The sequence below is a fragment of the Neoarius graeffei genome, chromosome 2 (assembly GCF_027579695.1).
Source record: "Neoarius graeffei isolate fNeoGra1 chromosome 2, fNeoGra1.pri, whole genome shotgun sequence".
Taxonomy (NCBI): Eukaryota; Metazoa; Chordata; class Actinopteri; order Siluriformes; family Ariidae; genus Neoarius; species Neoarius graeffei.
In genome coordinates this window covers 127,622,424-127,646,799 of record NC_083570.1, presented here as the reverse complement: position 1 = coordinate 127,646,799, position 24,376 = coordinate 127,622,424, and the positions used below count along the sequence as shown (strand labels likewise).

The 24,376-nt window shown below is 43.1% G+C and overlaps 1 protein-coding gene across 3 annotated transcripts in view; it reads right to left on the bottom strand.

The window, feature by feature from the left end:
• Window positions 1-1,717: 1,717 nt before the first annotated feature.
• LOC132882280 (zinc finger protein 501-like) overlaps window positions 1,718-24,376 on the bottom strand; it is a 46,864-nt gene continuing 24,205 nt past the window's right edge. The window contains exons 2-3 of one of the 3 annotated variants that reach the window (XM_060915578.1): window positions 13,390-13,677; window positions 1,718-6,266 (exon numbers count right to left, since the gene is read on the bottom strand). In XM_060915578.1, the coding sequence (XP_060771561.1) occupies window positions 5,005-6,266; window positions 13,390-13,471 (1,344 nt within the window). In that variant the 5' untranslated portion in view covers window positions 13,472-13,677 and the 3' untranslated portion in view covers window positions 1,718-5,004. The remainder of the gene's footprint in view (window positions 6,267-13,389; window positions 13,678-24,376) is intronic. The other 2 variants (XM_060915576.1, XM_060915577.1) reach the window with 2 other exon arrangements.

Here is a 24,376-nt window from a genome sequence, read left to right as displayed (position 1 = left end):
TAGTGAAGAAGCTCAGTATGTGGATGATGCTCTGTTTACTGGTCAATCTATATCCCTATCTTCACCTATGGTCATGAGCTATGGATAATAACTGAAGGAAAGAAAGAAAGCACAACTTTATTCATCACATTTGTGAAATTCCTCTCTGCATTTAACCCATCTGAAACAGTGAACACACACACACAAACACACACGTGTGTGGCCACTGTAAGGTTTCCCTACATGGTTGCTACCCTTACCCTCTGTGATAGAGTGACAGGGTAAGAAGCTCAAAAAGCCAGTTGAGGTGGTTTTATTACAAGAATGCCCACTGGTCAGTTCCTGCTACAGTGGTATCAGGCACGTCACACTGGATGGAGACCCCACAGCACCCTGTTGCCTCCACAACCCATACCATTAAAAGTGGAAGGATAACGAATGCATTTCTAACAGACAATGCACATCCCTGCTACCGCGTTAAGCATAATACGGGACGTAATACAAACTACAGAGATAATGAAACGTTTTCAGCTGGCAACTTGTAAATAGTAGTTCTATCTCTCTATTTCTGAAGTTATGCTCTGATCACAGCTCTTATGCACAAACACCCTTTTGTTCTTATTTCTAATACTGTGTTCTGTGCTTTGATTATGAAGGCATATAATACTTCTGTGATAGTAGCATTAATTCAGAAATATGCATTAGGATTTTGGAATAAAACCTATGCTGCCTTTCAAGAAGAAAACTTCTTCCAAGTATATTTCAACAAGACAATGCAAAACCAAATTCTGCGCACATTACAAAGGCATGGTTGTGGAAGAAGAGGGTGCCTGTCCCCTCTGTCCACAATAGAGAATGTGTAGAGAATTCTGAATTCAAATAAATAAAAATTGACAGTGACCCCATACACACCTTAAAAACTGCTTCCAGGTAGAATGAGACAAAACACCTGAAGCGCTTTATCACTTGGTGTCTTCAGTCCCAAAACATCTTTTAAGTGTTGTGAGAAGGAACGGCAAAATTAAGTCGTACATGCATTACCGTCCCAGCTTTTTTGAAATGTGATACAAGAATCAAAATTGAAATGTGTTTATTTTGAAAATACAATAAAATTAACAAGGTAAAACATCAAATAATGTGCTGTTGTATTAAAGTGCAATACAGGTCAAATATTATTTACAAATAATTGTTTTCAGTTTTAATTTCATTTTCAACATACCATCCCATTTTTTTTTTTCATTTAGAGGTTGTAGTTTATAACAATTTTGGCTTTAGATCAGTAAATATACATACATAGTATTTGGTTAAATCTATAACACTGACCATACTATTCACTGTTTTGAGAAGGTAAACATCGATGTACTCGCAGCAACTGTTGTTCTGCAATTTCAGTTCAAAATGTTGCTTGAAGGTTTGAAGTTTACTACAGTAGAACAGAAACAACAGCCACTCAGGCCTGTAACCACAAAAATGTAGTAATTATCTTTACATGCTATGACAGAGCAAACAAGACATTTTTTTTCTTCTTCGTTTTGTCAAACCTCACAAGGTGGGGAAATAATGCGATTGCAAATTAACATTTACAAGGAACCCTGAATGCGGCATCAGAGACACTGGCTAATCCATATCTCAAGAACATGCTGAGTTCTATAGATCTCAATGCAATGATTACACATCAAAATACTGCAGCTTCAGCTGAAGTAAGTTGACTGAAGAATCAGGAGACCAAAAGCCAGGATTTAATAAAAGAGATTATTTATTGGGCCCACAAAGACAACCTTGGCAACAATCTTAGTCTTGGTCTAGGTCTAAACAGAAGTCGAACACAGCCAGCTTATATTCTGATGTTGATGTGTACATGTAAAGGACACACTCTAGACCAGATAAATAATACCCAAGGCTAAAAGAAAACATGAATAAAGACAATCATCTTGACCCAATAAACCGATGTTTACATTATGAATGAGCAAAGTACAGACATATGCACTGTGAGTGAACTAAGACCCTTACTGGATACACAAATTGTTATAATCATCGAGATCAATTCAATCACTGAAAAACAGAAAATACTACATCAATTGACAGTTAAGCACCAGGTGGTTAGCTATGTGCCGAGGCCCCGTGGTCCAAGCCTTGGCTAGTAGGCGGTGATAGGATTGGCCTGAACTGCATGCCTTTTGCATTGCATCAATGGTGGTGTCACCAGGCATTCTTGTTTAGAAAAAAAGAAAGCAACTCCCATTGTACTCTGACTCTTAGAGGACTAAATTGGTTCTTTCAAGTCCTTCTTTCACACATGCTGAAGCTGTCAAATGTTTGTGCTGTACATTCATGTCACTGGATCTGCACGATGTATACTTCCATATTCACTACCACCCCAGAACACTGGTATGTCTTGAGTTCAAACCTTTGCCTTTTAGGCTCTCGAGAGCCCTACAGGCATTTTCGACATTCCAATGGCCAGAAGTGGCAGGATCCTCCTGTGCCTCCACCAGTGTGCAGGCCATTCTAGACAAGTTACATCTCACATTTTCAGGCTCAAGGTACACTCTCTGGTGTTAATGCACACCAACACCAAAGCACCAAATTAACAGGTGTTGAGCTGGTTTCAATGAGGATGGTAAGCAACATTATGCCACACTTCCCCGCTGGATGGAAATCTTCACTACAGGTGCTAAACTCACAGGATGTGGTCCCCCCCATGAAATGCAAGGCTGAGGAATGTAATCATAACTTTATAAATAGGTTATGAACTATGAGTCCGATGTCCTGGAGCATGAATCAACAAAATCCAACAGCCTTTCTATCAATAGTTGGGACTCCGTTACAGTATTTTATGGCTAGAGGAAGTAAATCATGCACAGAATCTTTCAATGAACTGAAAATGTTGGTACTGTTTCTACTCTTCACATGTGACTTGAGTTTGATGACAATTAAACTGTCTGGTATCTCACTGGCTCTGTTTTAGTTCTGTTTTAACCCTAATGCTGCAGTACTACACTGATAATAGTGTTGTAATTAATGCATTACTTGCATGGTGATGATGGCCTGGCTGTGGCCAAATGGTAAGAGAAGCAGTTTTGGGACCAAAAGGTTGCTGGTTTGATTCCCTAGACCAGCAGGAATGGCTGAAGTGCCCTTGAGCAAGGCACCTAACCCCTAACTGCTCTCCAGGCTGCTCTGGGTGTGTTGTACATCACTCTGAATAAAAGCTAAAAGCCATTAATGTAATAAATGTTGTGACTACTTACGGTCAAAAGAAAAACAATGGTCTTATTTTAAACATTACCATTAGATTATATATTTTATCATCCACAGAAAGTAAAGATAATTAAAATGGGAAATTCAGTTCAAAATACAGCAACAATAAACATATATACTCACCAGCCAGTTTATCAGGTACACCCATACACCTGCTGTTATGCAGTTCTTCAATTTGCCAATCCCTTGACAACAATACAATGCATAAAATCACGCAGATACAAATCAAGAGCTTCAGTTAACGTTCACTTCAAACATCAGAATGGGAAAAATTGTGATGTCTGTAACTTTCACTGTGGCATGGGTGTTGGTGCTAGATGGACTGGTTTGAGTATTTCAGAAACTGCTGATCTCCTGGGGTTCTCTCACACAACAGTCTCTAGAGTTTACGCAGAATGGTGCCAAAAACACTGAGTGAGCGATGGTTCTGTGGGTGGAAACATCTCGTTAATAAGAGAGGGTCAGAGGAAAATGGCCAGATTGGTTCGAGCTGGCAGGAAGGATATAGTAACCCATATAGTCACTCTTTACAACCGTGGTGAGCAGAAAAGCATTTCAGCATGCAACAGCAGAAGACCACATTGGGTTCCACTCCTGCCAGCCAAAAGGAATCTTAGAATCAAGAACAAGTTCCTATTAAAAGTGGTCGGTGAGTGTATAAATTGACAACTTTACATGTACCATAGAATGGAAATTCCTATTTGCATTGGCATAGTTGAAAAAGGAGAGTTCAGTACACGGAACTGGTGTATCTTGAAACGCAAACACGGTTGTCCCCTCTTTCAAATGCAAATCCTGTATATGCAAAAGAGGGTGGTAAAATAGGCCAATTCCAAAATCCGGAAGCATTTCGTAACTTCTAAGATTCATTAATATTCATGCACAAAAAGTTGCATCCACCAGTCCACGTTCAAGTTCAAGCTACAGTACATTACCATGGACCTGCACAGCCATTACACTAGTTCTGCAGTTATGGTTATGAACAGAACAAGGACAACCATCACTGCACAATCACAACAAGATTAAGGGTGTTTGGTGCACCAGTCATTGTTGATATCGATATTCCTGCTCTTACTGGAGTCCTTTGTTCGGTCCACGAGGTGTAGCATTCTACAAGAACCTGCAAGTAGCTACGCATACTGTGTGATTTTATTCACTTTTTGATGATTTAAGCCAGATCAAAGAAATGGCTTGCATTGTCATAAATCAACAATATCACATGCATCTTTATCAACCCTTTTGTCAAGTAAATCTCTCATTTAAATTTCATCAACAAGACATAACTTAAAAAATAACTAGTTCGGTTACTTAGAGAAACATCCATTCTAACTCTCCATTTCACCATGTTGCTTTGAGTCACAGCCAGGGTTGTCAGATTTATATTAAAGTTTGGGAAATTTCTAATAATATTTGGACTGTAAAAAAAATCCTGTGTGTTCAGACTGACAATTGCTTTATGATGAATGAGTTTGAAATAACTACTTGATTGAATTACATAAAAAAATATCCGGCAACCCTGGCTATCGTGGTGCCTGTGTGAACCATCGCGCTGCAAAAAAGCAAATCAGAGCAGAACTCATCAATACAGTAATGAGAGCACCAAAAAGGGAATACAGCTCGTCTCATTATAGGGCCAAATCATACTTTCTATCAGACATCAGAGAATTTCAAATACTGAATAAATGCATTCCACTGCCACTTTAAATCATGCATTGAGTTAGTGCACTTGTGGGTCTCGAATCTAATGGAATATGTCTTTCCACACTACGAGCAGTGATACCGTCTCTCTCCTGTGTGAATCCGCTGATGTCTCTGGAGCTGACTCTGTGTCGTAAAACTCCTTCCACACTGTGAGCAGTGATGCGGCTTCTCTCCTGTGTGAATGCGCTGGTGTAATTGAAGAGAACTCTGATGAGTAAAACTCTTTCCACACTGTGTGCAGTGATACGGTTTCTCTCCTGTGTGAATACGCTGGTGTCGCTGGAGATCAGTATGACGAATAAAATGCTTTCCACACTGTGAGCAGTGATACGGTCTCTCTCCTGTGTGAATGCGCTGGTGTAACTGGAGAGAACTCTGACGAGTAAAACTCTTTCCACACTGTGAACAGTGATACGGCTTCTCTCCTGTATGAATCCACTGGTGTTCTTGGAGATGACTCTGTCTCGTAAAACTCTTTCCACACTGTGAGCAGTGATACGGCTTCTCTGCTGTGTGAATCCACTGGTGTCGTTGGAGTTTATACTGTTGAGTAAAACTCTTTCCACACTGTGAGCAGTGATATGGCTTCTCTCCGGTATGAATGTGTTGGTGTCGCTGGTGATCGGTGCGACGAGTAAAACGCATCCCACATTGTGAGCAGTGATATGGCTTCTCTCCGGTATGAATGTGTTGGTGTCGCTGGTGATCGCTGCGACGAGTAAAACGCATCCCACATTGTGAGCAGTGATACGGCTTCTCTCCGGCATGAATGTGTTGGTGTCGCTGGTGATCGCTGCGACGAGTAAAACGCATCCCACATTGTGAGCAGTGATATGGCTTCTCGCCTGTGTGAATATGCTGATGTAATCGGAGATTATTCTGTGTCGTAAAACTCTTTCCACACTGTGAGCAGTGATACGGCTTCTCTCCTGTGTGAAACCACTGGTGTTGTTTGAGATGAGATTGTGTCCTAAAACTCTTTCCACACTGTGAGCAGTGATGTGGCTTCTCTCTTGTGTGAATCCTCTGGTGAGTTTTGAGTGCATTCTGATGACAAAAACTCTTTCCACAGTCTGAACAGTGGTGAATTTCCTTCTGCATATCATTGTGAGAAGTTTCAGAACTGAAAGGATCAGATGATGTTGGCTGACGACTGGAGCCCTCGGAGGGTATCTGAAGCTTACATTTAATCTCTCCTGATTCCCGAAGTCTTTCATACTCTTCGTAGTGGCATTTCTGGATGTGTTTGTGGAGATACATTTGAGATGCATAGGAACGAGGACATGTGGAGCAGGAAAAGACTTGCAGCAGAGTGTTGTTTACTGCTGGGGAATATCAGAATATCAATATCAGAAACTGAAGATGAAATGCAACAAGATAATAAAAAGTAAGAACACTATCCCAGTGTAAAGGAGTGTTTGAGGCGAAATAAAAATACTCCAGATTCTAGAATGAAGTCTTACTAATCTGTAATTTAAGAAACCAACAACAGAGAATAAGTGGATCTGGAAATGACTCTGTGTGCAGATTCACAAGGCTCAGGGACACCAGCATGGATTTGAGAACCAAAAAAAAAAAATGCAGACAGCTGCTGGTGATGACAAATCATACAATTCCTGAAACAGCTGCTGGAAACCCATGCCGTGAGAACAGAACCAGACAGGTTAGCCCAGCCATGCAAATAGTACAGAATAAAATAAAATGGGATATGCCAGTGGTATTAAATGATTAGAGAATCTCACAGATCCTGCATCTTACATTGTCAGAATAATGTAGTGATGCAGTCCTCAAAGGAAGTACTGTACATCAATGCCAAATAATTCTCACTGGCACTTTTAGCCAGCTTCTTCCATGCTTAGACCAAAAAAAACATGTCTGAGAATGAATACATAGCAGCCTCTAGCTAGGAATACTGGTGGATTTAATAAGGTGTTAGAACAGTCAACAATAGCCACATCCCCATTAGAGATGAAATAGTATGAAAATCATACTGACCAAATCATCAGTATTATTGCAGTATTGTTATGTGCTGAAAATGTTCAAAAAGTACGAATATATAAACTGAAATATCTCATTAAGTTTTATATTGAAAACCACAAAATTAGCAATACTATGAACTTTTTGTTTGCATAAACATTAAAATAACATTACGGCTGACACCAACAACTATTTTTCTATCAATTAACCTATCGACTATTTTACAGAATCATGAAAAAATAAGCAGTATTTTCTGCTCAGAGATGCTGAGGAGCTTGTCCGCTCATGGCACCGAAACTACACCCAGTCATGGGAAATATGCAGTCTCCAATAATATCTGGCTGCAGAGTCACAGAGCTGCAGTTTTAGACCCCGCAATTTTAAAAGAGCAGTTTTAGGCCATTGGCATTCAGCGCCACATTTATCTTAGTGATTATTAGGTTACAGCAATATTAACAAGCATGAAAAGCAAGCAAAACTAAACTCACTCTCACTGCGCACAGAAAAAGTGGCATGTGGATCTGTGCCAATCTGTCTCCAACATACAAAACCCAGAAAATAATAAAACCAGCTAAATTCTGTCTTACCTTTCCTCAGGAGAGCTGGTGTTTCAATCAAGCTAGCTGAGTCAATTTTTAGATTCATGATAGCCAGAGGCACACATGCTTGCTTACATGATGGGTGAAAACTGGCCAAAACTAGTGGCTCTAGAGGAGTGCTCTGGTTATAGTAGACTCCACTGCACAACACACTTTCAGCCCAGAAACATTGTTAAGCTAAGAATTAGCTTTTAAATTTTTAAATAAATTGCACATTTATTATACTTGTAATGCCTTAAAACAAACAAACAAACAAACAAAACAAACAAACAAACAAACAACTGAATAGTCTCACTCTAAAGTACCCAAGTAACGTTTTGTTCTTTGATTATCTAACCCACCTGCATTAATCAAAAGGTACAGGTTATTTATTAGTGCTACAATTATGAAGACAAGAGCTGGAGGTCGAGCCTTTTCCTACAAAGCTCCCCAACTTTGGAACAATCTTCCAATTACTGTTTACAGACCGAGACACTGCCTCAATTTTAATTCTAAACATATTTTGTTAAATAGCTTTTATCTAGGGTGAAGGTGCAGATCTTTTTTTTTTTTTTGGGGGGGGGGGGGGGGGGTCATGACTCAAAGAGCCACAGTTGAGTTAGATATGGTAGTTCTCATGCCTGATGGGATGCCAGTGACTGAGCCAGACAAACATGTACCATCGTTACACTCTATTAACAAATTTCACACTTTACCAATAAAATACATTCAATTTCAGTTCAAGGTCATTATTTGGTGATTAAATAATTAACACAGAGGTTACATCCTAAATGACATCCTTGTGGCGGCTGGGGTACAGTTGACTGCCAGTTTGCGAACGGAGGGCAAGGCCGGGGAAGGTGAGTGGCAAAATTATCACACCTGTGTCAAATTAATTGTGTGTGTGTGTGTGTGTGTGTGTGTGTGTGTGTGTGTGTGTGAGAGAGAGAGAGAGAGAGAGTGAGTGAGTGAGTGAGTGAGTGAGAGAGAGAGAGAGAGAGAGATGTCTTACAGCGACAGCTGAGGGCTTATACTTAGAGAGGAAGCAGAGAGGAAGAGAGAGCTTCCCCGCACACTGTGTTGGTGTATGTGCACGTGTGTCCAAAAGTAAATTGTTGAGAAGCTGAAAAGCTTAAATAAAGTTGCCACAGTAATAAACTCACTTGTCCCATTGCTTCAGTGTCCCACCACTCCCAACAAAAGTGCTACATTGGTGCCAAAATCTGGGACACTGAAGTGAACTGCTGACATGGAGTCCTCACCGTTTAAAGAGATCATCCACGCCTTCGCCGCCATTCAGCAGAACCAGCACCAGGCACTGGTTGCACTACACAACAAGCAGGACCAGCACTTTAAAGTGCTGCTGCAGGCCCAGCAGGAGAATAACCAGGTGGTCCAGAATCTGCTCATGTCGGCAGCTCCCCCCTTGTTACGCTGACAAAGGTGGGGCCTCACAAAGACCCAAAAGCCTTCCTCGCTCTCTTTGAGCAAGTCGCGGAGGCGTGGGGGTGGCCGGTCAAGCAGTGAGCAGCACGCCTACTATTGCTCCTGACTGGAGAAGCACAGCTCGCACCACAGCAACTACACCGGGACAGCAAGCTGGAGTAGCCTCCTTTGAAGAGAGCCATACTGCAATGCATCCGCTGCACTCCCAAGCAACGTCATCAGTGCGTCCGTGCGCCAAGTCTGGAGGAGGTCAGCCGGCCATTCGCATTCAGTCAGCAGCTAGCTCTGGAACACCTGCCGGCAGTGGCTGAGGGTGGAAGGTCATGACATCGAAGAGATGATCAGCACGGTCGCACTGGAACAATTCATCGCTTGACTGCCAGGAGGAACAGCTAAGTGGGTCCAATACCACCACCCAGCATCGCAGAATAGAGCCATCAGTCTGGCTGAGGACTATCTGGCAGCGGTTCCAGTGGCAGGCAGGAAGCCTGCCTCTTCTCTCCCTTGCCCTGTTCCTGCACCATGGACTCGAGGATCAATTCCACACAGCCAGCTCGCCGAGCCCATGGTTCCTCTTCCCCTCGTGTTTCTTTGTCTCCTCCCCCTCAGGTGAGTGATCCCCAAGCCACCGGTGCAGAGGTGAGGCCCAGGCTAGTGTGCTGGCGCTGAGGGGAGCCTTGGCACTTCCAAGACCAATTCCATGCAATGGAGCTGGAGGCAGTGGTCCAAATACTTGACGCACCAGAGACCACCCCAATCAAGCTGGAGCATACTGTGTTATGAGTATCCAAGAGGGTGCCTGCCACACACTGCTGGATTCAGGCTGTAATCAGACCTCCATCTACCAAAGCTTGCCATAGTGATGGATAGCTTGACGGACGAAGTGAGGCAAGAGTCACCATGGAACATGATGTTTGCGGATGATATTGTGATATATGGTGAAAGTAGAAAGGAGGCCGAGTTGGGTTTGGAGAGATGGAGTTATGCATTGGAACGAAGAGGAATGAAGGTGAGCAGTAGCAAAACAGAATACATGTGCATCAATGAGAATGGGGATGAGAGTGTAGTAAAGATGCAAGGAGTAGACAAAGAAAGTTGGTGAATTCAAGTACCTGGGGTCAACTGTACAGGAAAATGGGGGCTGCAATAGTGAGTTGAGAAAGAGAGTGCAGGCAGGGTGGAGCAGTTGGAGAAGGATTTCGGGAGTCATTTGTGATAGGAAAGTCCCCACAAAAATGAAAGGTAAGATGTATAAGACAGTAGTGAGACCAGCTATGATGTATGGATTGGAGACCGTACTCTTAACGAAGAGACAGGATGCAAAATTGGAGGTGGCGGAGTTGAGGATGTTAAGGTTTGCGATGGGAGTGACCAGGTTGGACAGGATAAGGAACGAGCACATCAAAGGGACAGCACATGTGGAGAGCTTGGGAATTAAGCTAAGAGAGATGAGACTGAGATGGTATGGGTACATCCTGAGAAGAGATGCAGAGCATGCTGGAAGGAGAATGTCGAGGATGGAGCTGCCAGGTACACAAAAATGAGGAAGGCCAAAGAGAAGATAAATGGATGTGGTGAGAGAGGACATGAAAGTGGCAGGTGTGGTAGAGAAGGATACGGAACACAGGGCACAATGGAGACAAAAGATCCGCTGTGGCGACCCCTAATCGGGAGCAGCCAAAAGAAGTTGTTCTTGATTGTGTAGGTCCACTTCCATGGTCAAAAAGTGGTAGCAATTGGGTCAATCCATGTGAAATCACCAGAGGCCTCACCACTGACCATCTCAGATTTGCTTCATACTTTCTGGAAATATTGTCAGTGTGCCCAATAAATAGTGTACAAAATTTTAGGCTTGCACCTTCATTAGTTTCTAAGATATAGGGGCTTAAAAAAGGGGCGTGGCCTCAATTTCACTGTTGAAACGCGTGCTACAAAAAATGGACCTAACTTCCATAAGTCATTACTTGTTCAAAAGAAATCAAACTTTCTGATTTATTACGCTTTAAAAAAAATTGAGCCTTTAATTCAAATGCATATTACAAATGTATGACAAGGTCTACCATAAAAACAAATTATACCACTGGAAAGAGCTTGTTTTGTTTAGCAAATGCACAAAATATGAAGTTGGTACCCTAAACCAAACTATAAATATTAAGGTATCAAGTATGGCATGTTTTACGATAGACGGAAATGCTGTTTTAAGGCATATAATCTACTAGCAGACAAACTAGCAAAACATCATTTCATTGCCAAACACCAGAGTGGATATTTGAAGAATTTGAAGGAAAATCTGTCAGCGGATGAATGTATTAAGCTTTTGGATTTTGCCGAAAACTATTCATTCTGTGTACAGGATTCTGCCCAGGGATACCACTGGGACAACAGCCAATGCACTCTTCATCCATTTGCAGTGTACATTAGAGCAAAGAATGAAGATGGTACAAAAGTAACAAAATGCATCTCTCTCTGCATAATAAGTGACTGCCTTAAGCGTGATACAGTGGCCATGCATGCATTCTTAAAAAAGGTTTTACCATATGTATGCCATTTACATCCCCAGCTGAAAAAGGTCACTTACTTCAGTGATGGATCAGCAGCCCAATACAAAAACTATAAAAATTCCACAAATCTAATAAAGCATGCAGACGATTTTGGACTTTTGGCAGAATGGCATTTCTTTGCCACTTCTCATGGTAAATCACGCTGTGATGGTATTGGAGGCACTGTAAAGCAGTCAGCAGCTCGAGCTAGCTTACAGGCAGTCACGAGTGATCACATACAAACCCCATCTGATCTGTTTTTGTGAGCAGAAAAACATATCAAGAACATCCATTTCATCTGGGTTGGTACAGGGGAAGTTATGGAGAGTGGAAAAGCATTGGAGACAAGATTTTCAAGGTCAGCTACTATTCCTGGAACAGGAGACAACCACTCATTCGTTCCAATCATGTTCAACCAGCTGCAGGTCAGCAGGGTGTCAGGTGGTCCTAGCTTCATTGTGGATATGAGTGGGACTCGGCCACAAGTAATGCATAAAACCCCTGTTAAATCAGCAATCTCTCTGGCAGATACAATTCCTGGTAAATATGCTGTATGTTTGTATGACAGACAGTGGTGGATAGGCAACATTCATGAATTATCAGAGGAGGAACAAGATGTACAAGTAACATTTATGCATCCTCATGGTCCCTTTCAGACTTACTGAAAGGGACCAGGAGAGAGGATAACTGTTGGGTCCCTCTGGTGCATGTCATGAAAATTATTGATGCCCCACTTACATCAACTGGCAGGCAGTATAAACTTCCATCTGATGTGGAAAAGCAAACCAATACACTGTAAGCTCTTCAAATAAAGTATTTTTAAGGTTATTTTTCCTGCACTGTAGGTTTGTAATTGTATTGTAATATGCCTTAAAACAGCATTTCCGTCTATCGTAAAACATGCTGTACTTGATACCTTAATATTTAGAGTTTGGTTTAGGGTACCAACTTCATATTTTGTGCATTTGCTAATCAAAACAAGCTCTTTCCAGTGGTATAGTTGTTTTTATGGTAGACCTTGTCATACATTTGTCATATGCATTTGAATTATAGGCGCAAAATGTTTTTTTTTTTTTTAAAGCGTAATAAATCAGAAAGTTTGATTTATTTTGAACACATACCTAATTGCCTAAAGAGTAGTATAACATGAGTAATAAATAAGAAAATTTGAAAGATCCGGTGTGCTTTAATGTGGAGATATGGAGCGTCAAAGTTGCTCCAAAGCACATTTATGATTTTCAGCAAGCCATAACTTGGCAAATATTGAACTGTGAACTTTCTATTTTAGTATTTAAAGGCGTCTGGCAATGAAGAACAATCCTTGAAAATTTCATGTATCTTGCATGAATAGTTTAAAAGTAATGACTTATGGAATTTAGGTCCGTTTTCTGTAGCACGCGTTTCAACAGTGAAATTGAGGCCATGCCCCTTTTTTAAAGCCCGTATATCTCAGAAACTAATGAAGGTACAAGCCTAAAATTTTGTACGCTATTTATTGGGCACACTGACAATATTTCCAGAAAGTATGAAACAAATCTGAGATGGTTAGTGGCGAACATTTTTCTAAATCTGTTGATTTGGGGCTGAATTACCCAATTATATATTCACCATCATGTGCTTAAATACTCGTTAACCCTAGGCATATCCTTTGCGCACCATCACGACTAAAGCAGTACTTAAAGCCTTGTCTCAGTTTGTCAATTTTTGGAATACCCAGGTTTGTGCAAAGTCATCAAGGATCCAATTTCACCTCATGTGTTTTTACTGAGGTACTGAACAACTGCGTATTCAGCACCTTACTTCAACAGCCTATCATGCTCAGTCTCAATTGAGAGGTTTCATCAGACTATGAAGTCTCTCTTGCGTGCCCGTGTTCAAGCTAGATGCAGACTGGGAAGAATCCTTACCATGGCTTATGCTCACGGCCCGAGAAGTAAATGTGGCTGGGGACTGTAGTTGACTTGCTGACTTTGGGAGTGCGGTTGTCATGAACAGTTTTGCGCTCGGGTTTCCGTTGGTGGGGGGTTTATAGCATCAATGAAGCCGACTTTATGTTAGGACTGTTAATGTTATAGTCATGTCTGTTGTTGCCCAAATGAGGATGGGTTCCCTTTTGAGTCTGGTTCCTCTCGAGGTTTCTTCCTCATGTCATCTGAGAGAGTTTTTCCTTGCCACCATCGCCACAGGCTTGCTCACTGGGGATAGATTAGGGATAAAATTAGCTCATGTTTTAAGTTGTTCAAATTCTGTAAAGCTGCTTTGCGACAATGTTTATTGTTAAAAGCGCTATACAAATAATCTTGACTTAATTCAAAAAAAGAGTACAAGTTTTAGCCCAAATGATTTGGTTTTTGGTCATAAGGTTCAGGGGATCCTGTCTGTCTTGAGTGGGGTGGGACATAAAACTGAATCGCTTAGGAGTATTGAAGCTTATGCGAATAGCTTCAAAAGATAGATTATTTCGAGTGCAGGAAATTGCGAGGCAAAATCTACAATGCGCACAGCGAAAAATGAAGCACATATGACCGCACAGTAGAGTTTCGCTCATTTGAAGAGGGGGATCGAGTCCTTATGCTTCGCCCATTAGTCGGTTCACTTTTTGAGTCCAAGTTTTATGGTCCTTACACAGTTGTTTGCAAAGTGTCGAGCGAGAATTATTTAGTTTCCACACCATCTTGTAGGAAAAAGGCAATATCATGTAAATATGATTAAGCCTTATTATGATTTGATTTGTGTCAAGCCAGTTTTAACTTGTGCTCTGGCGCTTGATTGTGACCTATGTAAAGAAATAGGGGATGAACTGGTGTCACCTAATGATGGCATTTTAAGGGGGCGATTGAAAAATTCAGAATGTTTAGCACAGCTAGAGCGTTTATTAGCATATCTACTAGCATCTCAGCAGGCTGAGCTGATATAGCTTATTAATAAATACCCTGCTCTGTTTGGTGACACACCATTGAGAGCAACTTGGATGGAGCATGATGTTGATGTGGGTGACACTGCTGCTATTGGGCAATGTTTTTGTCGCGTGTCCCCAGAGAAGCGAAAACTGTTGGAATCTGAGATTCAGTACATGCTAGAAAATATCATCACTGTGCCTTCCTCTTCTGCGTGGGCATCGCCGTGCATTCTTGATAAATCTGACAAGCCAATTCGTTTCTGCACAGATTTTCGAAAAGTAAATAGTGTCAATAAAAGTGATTATTTTCTGTTACCCTGCATTGAAGACTGTATTGATGATGAAGTAGGTTTGGCCAAATTTGTGACAAAACTGGACCTTTTAAAAGGCTACTGGCAAGTGCCGCTACCACCAAGAGCAAGGGACATCTTGTCTTTTATCACCCCGTTTGGGCTCTATTCTTATACAGTAATGAATTTCAGTTTATGAAACGCCCCAGCCTCTTTTCAGAGGCTTAGGAATCATGTAATTTTAGGTTTAGCCAGGTGTGTGGTTTACCTTGATGATTTGGGCGGCACGGTGGTGTAGTGGTTAGCACGGTCACCTCACAGCAAGAAGGTTCCGGGTTCGAGCCCAGCGGCCGGCGAGGGCCTTTCTGTGTGGAGTTTGCATGTTCTCCCCGTGTCTGTGTGGGTTTCCTCCGGGTGCTCCGGTTTCCCCCACAGTCCAAAGACATGCAGTTAGGTTGACGTGGGGCAGCCTTGGGCTGAGGTGCCCTTGAGTGAGGCACCTAACCCCTGACTGCTCCCCGGGCTCTGTGTGTGGCTGCCCACTGCTCTGGGTGTGTGCGTGTGTTCACTGCTTCAGATGGGTTAAATGGGATGAATTTCACTGTGCTTGAAGTGTGCATGTGACAAATAAAGGTTTCTTCTTTCTTCTTAGGCAGCTGTGGCAGGGCATTCAGGCAATACTAAACTACAGGGGCTGTGCTGTGTCAGCCGGGGACTCAGATGCGGCACTTGCGGAGGAGCTGAACAGCTTCTTCGCCCGCTTTGAAGCTCAGGCGCAGCACACAGCCAAACCACCCCCCGGACCATCTCCCCAGCTCCCACTACAGCTCACACCTCGCCCCAGCACTCCACCCCAACTTCAACCGACAGCAATCATTGGCACTCCCCCGCTCATTCTGAAGGTCGAGCCTGAGGATGTGAGACGGGTGCTCCAGGCTGTAAACCCCAGGAAGGCAACTGGCCCGGATGGCGTACCAGGGAAGGTGCTCAAGGCCTGTGCTGACCAACTTGCACAGGTCTTCACGGACATCTTCAACAGGTCACTGGAACAAGCCATCATCCCGACCTGTTTGAAGTCTGCCACCATCATCCCAGCCCCCAAAAAGTCACCCACAGCTAGCCTCAACGACTACCGCCCCGTAGCACTCACCCCCGTCATAACGAAGTGCTTTGAGAAACTGGTCTTGCACCACATAAAAACCTGTCTCCCCCCCACCCTGGACCCCCACCAGTTTGCATACAGGCCTAACAGATCGACTGAGGATGCAATAGCCACTGCTCTCCACTCTGTGCTGAGCCATCTGGAGAGACAAGGGAGCTATGTCAGAATGCTTTTCATCGACTACAGCTCAGCTTTCAACACCATAATACCGGACATCCTGATCCCCAAGCTAACCAGCCTGGGGCTCCCATCATCCACCTGCTCCTGGATCAAAGACTTTCTAATCAACCAACCCCAACAGGTGAAGCTGGGCCACCACCTTTCATCTGTCCGCACCCTCAGCACTGGCTCACCGCAGGGCTGCGTGCTGAGCCCACTCCTGTACTCGCTCTACACATACGACTGCAGCGCAACCCACCCAGAGAACATCATCGTCAAATTCGCTGACGACACAACAGTGGTGGGGATGATAACGGGGGGAATGAGGAGGCCTACAGAGATGAGGTCCTGAACCTGGAGAGGTGGTGTGCAACCAACAACTTAGCACTGAACATCTCTAAGACAAAGGAACTCATCCTGGACTTCCGGCGGAACAGCGCTACCCCTGCCCCCCTGTATATCAACGGCGAGTGTGTTGAGCGAGTGCAGACCTTCAAATTCCTGGGTGTCCACATCTCTGCTGACCTCTCCTGGTCAACCAACACGTCAGCCCTGGTCAAGAAGGCCCAGCAGCGGCTACACTACCTCAGAGTGCTCAAGAGGGAGCAACTGAGCACAAGCCTGCTGGTGACCTTCTACCACTCCACCATAGAGAGTCTGCTGACCTACGCAGTGTCAGTGTGGCACTCTAGCTGCACAGTGGCTGACAGGAAGAGGCTGCAGAGGGTGACCAACACTGCACAAAGGATCATCGGCAGCCCTCTGCCTTCCTTAACTGACATCTACAACTCATACCGGCTCAGACGTCGCCCGGGTCAACAAGGTCTGCGTCAGTTGCTAGGGAACCAGGGCAAACTGATGAGAAATGGGCTACTGAAACAAGACATCGATGGACGAGGACAGAAAATACGGATTTGCTGGAATGCTACTATACAAGCAATCCCAGAGAGAGGGGATACATGCAGCGAATGTGGGACCATTGGATACTTCGAAACCCACAATCAAGGCTAACAAAGAAACAGCTATTAGCCCAGTGTTCCAACATCCGTCATCGAAATCTACTATCACAACTAGAGATTAATGAAATACAACAACGATGCTACGGAAAGGGGGAGCCAGGAAGACAGGTCAGCGGGGAGATGTCATCATCCCCACAACCAGAGATTGGGTACCAAGCCCCAACAGCTAACAGCCTCAACACAAGAGCTGCTGACCTGAGAAGGAAGATCGTGACCCAACTGGAAACCTGGAGCCCCCGACGAATACCGAAGCTGAGTTGCCAAGTACCTTCAGAAGATCTACTAGTAGATGTGAATGCTGCTCTGAAGACAATCCCCACAAGAACCATCACTGAGACCAACAAGCTGATACACAGTACAGCAACAGTAATCATGGAGATCATTGGACACAAGGTGGGCTCGGGACATAACAAACAGTATCCACCATGGAAGAGACGATTAGAGGCCAAGATAAAGGCATGTAGGTATCATGCCGCCATCTTGTGTCAGAACTACAATTCCCAGGCAACTTCCGTGTGACCTACGTCACGCGTGGGCGGGAGCACCTACGTCAGTCTGCCATGCACGCATAAATCCAAGCGGAAGCTCCCCCATCTTTGTCTCTCTCGTCTGGCTTCCGATGAATCTGGACGTATAAAGAGGCGCTCTCCACCCAAAAAGACGTCTTCTTTCTTGCAAGATCCATCACTCAGCGCGATCTTCTTACCCTTGGCAAAGGTAAACTCTAGAGTCGCGCGATCTTTAAACTCAACCTGAGTTACAACCGGTTTACTTGCATTAGAAGTGACGTCACGACTGCAGCCCAGGCAGTTAAAAGTTAAGGAGCGATTGAATCCTTTTTAACTCAAAAGCGCTGTGCATCTTATTCTGATCAGAGACTTTTCCTCACGAACGCTGAGGTTCGGACCAAGAATCCTCTGCTTTCCACGGGAACCACCCAAGTGCTCCGCTGGACCAGAAAGTTTCTACGCCTCCATCACGAGCGGCTCACGTGCTCCCACGGCGAGGCCCGAGACTACACCGGCGAATAGTTCTTCATATCTTGCTAAAGGCAGGATTAAGTAAGATTTTGGCATTTGGGCATAATTAGGATAGTCTTAGGAATTTGCTTTTATTTGAAATAGTGTGAATTTAAACCCAGGTTTATGTTACACTGTTAGACACGCAGCGTGTTGATTTATTTTGGTTCTATGTTCTCTCAATTGTTTAATAGATAGGCTGCGCATGCTTCTCTCTCTCTTATTCTTACTAACATTATAATTTCATTATTATACATCTTGATCTCATTAAGATTTCAGTGGATTCAGTATGGTTATGAGCTAGTGGGTTAGCTACAGTTTCCTTTTTGTCTGCTTAGCAACACAAAGCTAATCAAGGCCTACCATGTGCTCAGCAGGCCATCAGGCCTGATAAACCACACCTCAGCTAGAAATCCACAAGCCAGCTTTTAGTTAGCTACGGCTAATACCCTTGTCTTTAGCAACACGTGCTCAGTAGGCCTCACCAGGCCTAACAGACACACTTTAGCTAGGCCATAGGGCCTTTAGCAAACACACACTAGCAACACAAGGCTAATCTAGGCCTCCACCACGTGTAGTTAGCTACACGAGGCTAAACACATGGTCAAGTCCTACACACACACACACACACACACACACACACACACACACACACACACTGTTTTAGCTAGCCACAAGCTAGGCCATACACACACACCACACATGTATATACACCTCACTGCTTGTATATATTGATTATCCATTTTTTAATCTTTGTATAATAAATTCATTTATTATCAAAGCTGTGTGTATTCATCTTGTTGGTGAACAATATGTGAAGTCCCCAATCTTCTCAAAGAATTCAGAAAGGGTGCATATGTTATGTAATATGGTAAGTGATCGTAATAATTTGGAAATATACCATAATCTAGCTGTTTGGTAATTTATCCAGGATTCATGGTATGAGTCATTGAACGATTCCCTAAATGATTCATTGAACAATTCCCTAAATGATTCACTAAATGATTCATTGAACAATTCACTGAACGATTCACTTCAAATGAGAGTGATTCTATGGTATGATTCAATTCAAACGAGTCAAATTAAACGATTCAATGGGATTGATTCATTTTAATTATTAACCTTCAAAATTTAATGAGACTGATTTAATGAGATTGATCACTTAATATCAATAATTAACTGATTGCACCCACAGGCAGCACGGAGAGAAGTTAGCCAGCTAGCTGAACTACAGAAAGGGAACATGGTGAATAAAGGGGCACCCAGGAAGTACAACTCACTCTCCATACCAGAGGCACTCGAAACTGCCAAACAGCGACTAACAGCTCTGGCCACCCGGTTGAAGAGATACACCAAGGAGGGAGAGGCCAGGAGAATAAACAAGCTGTTCTCCACTGAACCAGCCAAGGTGTACTCTCAGTGGCAGGGGAACAACAACCGGTCAGACCCACCAAGAGCTGAGGCGGAAAAATACTGGAAAGACATATGGGAAAGAAAGGCATCACGCAACACCGATGCCCAATGGTTAGTGGACCTAAGAGCTGACCACAGCAACCTCCCAGAACAAGAACCAGTAACCATCTCAATGGCAGACGTCCAAGAAAGAGTGTCAAAGATGAAGAGCTGGACAGCACCAGGCCCCGATATGATCCATACGTACTGGCTGAAGAAGCTAACTGCACTCCATGAACGCCTAGCAGCACAGATGAACCAGCTGCTGAGGGATGGAACCCACCCAGAATGGCTAACCCAAGGCAGGACAGTCCTAATCATGAAGGACCCCCAGAAGGGACCCATCCCATCCAACTACCGGCCAATTACCTGTCTCTGCACAACATGGAAGGCCCTGTCAGGCATCATTGCGGCAAAAATGAGTAAGCATGTGGCTCAATACATGAGCGAGGCACAGAAAGGAATTGGCAGTAACACCAGAGGAGCCAAGCACCAGCTATTGGTCGATAGAACAGTTGCCCGAGACTGTAAGAAGAGACAGACCAACCTGTGCACTGCCTGGATTGACTACAAGAAAGCCTACGACTCAATGCCACACACATGGATACTGGAATGTCTGGAACTGTATAAGATCAACAGGAACCTAAGGACCTTCATACAGAACTCAATGGAAATGTGGAAGACAACCCTAGAGGCCAACTCAAAACCCATTGCCCAAGTCAACATCAAGTGCGGCATATACCAAGGAGATGCGCTATCACCACTGCTGTTCTGCATAGGCCTGAACCCCCTCAGTCGGATCATCACGAAGAGCGGCTACGGGTACCGATTCCGTAGTGGGGCAACAATCAGCCACCTGCTCTACATGGATGACATCAAGCTGTATGCCAGGAACGAGCGAGAAATAGACTCGCTGATCCACACCACCCGGATCTACAGCGATGGCATAGGGATGTCATTCGGATTGGACAAGTGTGGCCGGATGGTCTCAAAGAGAGGCAAGATGATCCGGACTGAGGGGATTGACCTACCAGAGGGCAACATAGGTGATATCCAAGACAGCTACAAGTACCTTGGCATCCCACAGGCTAATGGAAACCATGAAGAAGCCACAAGGAAGTCAACCACAGCCAAATACCTCCAGAGAGTAAGGCAGGTCCTGAAAAGTCAGCTGAATGGTAAGAACAAGGTCCGAGCCATCAACATGTACGCACTACCAGTCATCAGATACCCCGCTGGTATCATAAACTGGCCAAAGGAGGAGATAGAAGCCACAGATATCAAGACTAGAAAGCTCCTCACCATGCATGGAGGGTTCCACCCCAAGTCCAGCACCCTGAGACTATACACTAAGCGGAAAGAGGGAGGCCGAGGGCTAGTGAGCATCAAGACCACGGTCCAGGATGAAACATCGAAAATCCGAGAATACATCAGAAAGATGGCCCCAAAGGATGAACTGCTAAGTGAATGTCTCAGGCAGCAGAACCCTGATGAGAGTGCAGAGGAGGAGGAGGAACAGACAACCTGGAGAGACAAACCCCTACATGGCATGTACCACCGTCAGATAGAGGAAGTGGCTGATATCAAGAAATCCTACCAGTGGCTGGATAATGCAGGACTGACAGACAGCACAGAGGCACTAATCATGGCAGCACAAGAACAGGCCATAAGCACAAGAGCCATAGAGGCCAGGATCTACCAGAGTAGATCAGATCCAAGATGCAGACTGTGCAAAGAAGCCCCTGAAACAGTCCAGCACATAGTAGCAGGGTGTAAGATGCTAGCTGGATCAGCGTACATGGAGAGGCACAACCAATTGGCTGGGATAGTATACAGGAACATCTGCAACCAGTATGGAATAGAAGTACCCAAGTCCCAATGGGCCATACCACAGAAGGTGGCTGAGAACAACAGGGCCAAGGTTCTGTGGAACTTCAGCTTCCAGACTGACAAACAGATCCTGGCTAACCAACCGGAAATAGTGGTGGTGGACAAAGAGCAGAAGAGGGTGGTGGTGATAGATGTGGCGATCCCAGCTGACGCCAACATCAGGAAGAAGGAACATGAGAAACTTGAGAAGTATCAAGGGTTGAAAGAGCAGCTGGAACAGATGTGGAAGGTCAAGGGTTGCGTGGTCCCCGTGGTAGTGGGGGCACTTGGGGCAGTAACCCCCAAACTGGGAGAGTGGCTCCAGCAAATCCCAGGAACAACATCTGAAGCCTCAGTCCAGAAGAGCGCAGTCCTAGGAACATCGAAGATACTGCGCAGAACCCTCAAACTCCCAGGCCTCTGGTAGAGGACCCGAGCTTGAGGATGACATGGATACCCCCCCCCCCCGCCGGGGGTGAGAAGGAGATTTTTATATATATATATATATATATATATATATATATATATATATATATAAAAATGTGTGTGTGTGTGTGTGTGTGTATACTGTTATTATAATGCCAATTATGCACAATATGCCAATATACTTGAGCTGCATGTATGTATATGTGTGTATATGTATGTATGTATGTATGTATCATATATATATATATATATATATATATATATGTGTGTGTGTGTGTGTGTGTGTGTGTGTGTATATATACTGTTATTATAATGCCAATTATGCACAATATGCCAATATACTTGAGCTGTATGTGCGTGTATATATATGTTTATGTATGTATGTATTTACTGTTATTATGATGCCAATATACTTGAACTGTAATTATGTTACACATGGTCGCACACCACTGGATGCTGCTACTATCAGCCACTTTACTTGCCCTTAAGGTTTTATCTACTGTGCTTTGTCTTGGGTGTATTCTCCATGCAGGACCTATACAAATGTGTCTGTATATAGTAACTAGTAGTTCAATAGTAGTTTTTGTATTTTGTATATTGTACATACCTTTTCTTTTTATTCTATGTGTGTGTGCACTTTATGGAGCAGCTCTGAATCTCGTTATACTCTGTGTGATGACAATAAAGGCTTTCTATTCTATTCTATTCTTCTTAAGTGACACCTGGGATTTGCACTTACAGAAGCTCAAATCGGTGTTCGACTGCTTGACCGAGGCGCAGCTTGCCAGGTTTACTGTAAAGTGTGAATTTACCTGGGGCCATTTATGCCAAAGAACTACTTGCAATTATTGATAACTTTAACCTAGTACAACATGTACAGGGACCGACCCACTCTCGTGGTCATACTCTTGACCTCGTCATCACAAAGGGTCTTACTGTTTCTAATACTGTTGTTGACCTGGCCTTATCTGATCATTTCTGTGTTTTCTTTGAAGTTTCTATGTCTCCTCACATTCAGAATAGCTCAACGACTATAGGTAGGAGAGTCATAAACAACAACACGTGTTCTTTTTGAGCAAGCTCTCTCTCAGAACTCAACCAAAATGTCAGACTCTGTAGATGATTTACTGGAATTTTTAAATTTAAATATGACCCAAATTATGGATGATATTGCTCCATTCAAAATAAAAAGAGTCAATGATAAGCAGAAAGCACCATGGAAGCAGTACCCAGCTGTTAAACTGCTAAAGAGAGAATGTAGAAAGACTGAAAGAAAATGGCGCAAATCTAAACTTCACATCCATTATCAAATCCATAAAGAGATGCTTTGTAATTATAATTATGAAATTCGTAAAGCAAGACAGTCTTTCTTCTCCAACATCATCAGCAGGAATATGAACAATGCCCATGTGCTATTTTCAACAGTAGAGAAGCTAACTAATCCCCCACCACAATTAGCACCAGAACTTCTCTCAGTTAATAAATGCAATGAGTTTGCATCCTTTTTCAAAGGTAAAATTGATAAAATACGGCAGAATATTTCTCATAATATATCTCAGTTGCAAAAAATTGAAAAACTGCAATCACCAATGACACAGATAGATAACTTCAACACAATGTCAGAATTTTGTTTAATTGATTATGAGACTCTTGAAAAAACTGTACAAAATCTCAGTTCCTCAACATCTGAACTGGACATTCTGCCCACCAACTTTTTTAAGTCTGTTCTTCATCTTATAATTACAGATGTGCTTCAAATTATAAATACATCCTTGGAGACTGGCGTTGTTCCTGTGTCCCTAAAAAAGCTGTTGTAAAGCCCCTTCTTTAAAAAAATAATCTGGATCCTTCAGTGTTAAATAACTACAGGCCAATATCAAATCTACCATTCATCGGGAAAATCCTGGAAAAAATTGTCTTCAATCAATTAACTGCCTTCTTGATATCAAACAGCCGTTTTGATAATTTTCAGTCAGGATTTCGTGCCAATCATAGCACTGAAACAGCGCTGATTAAAGTTATAAATGACATACGTCTTAATACTGATGCAGGCAAAACATCGGTCCTGGTATTACTGGACCTCAGTGCAGCTTTTGATACTGTTGATCACAACATACTGCTATATCGACTTGAACACTGGGTTGGATTGACTGGTAAAGTTATCAATTGGTTAAAATCATACTTAAAAGACAGAAGCTTCTTTGTTACCCTGGGAAATTGTTCCTCAACGTCAATGTCCTTGACCTGTGGTGTCCCCCAGGGTTCGATTCTTGGACCATTACTTTTCAACCTTTATATGCTCCCACTTGGGCAAATTATCAATAAAAATTCAATTTTGTATCACTGCTATGCAGATGATACCCAAATTTATTTTGCTCTATCACCTAATGATTATGCCCCCCTTGAATGTCTCTACCAGTGTATCGATCAAATCAATAGCTGGATATCACAAAATTTTCTTCAGCTGAACACAGATAAAACAGAAGTAATTCTATTTGGAAAAAAAGATGAAAGACTCAGGATTACCACTATTCTTGACACAAAAGGGATTAAAACTAAAGAAATGGTTAAAAATCTTGGTGTTTTCATTGACAGCAAG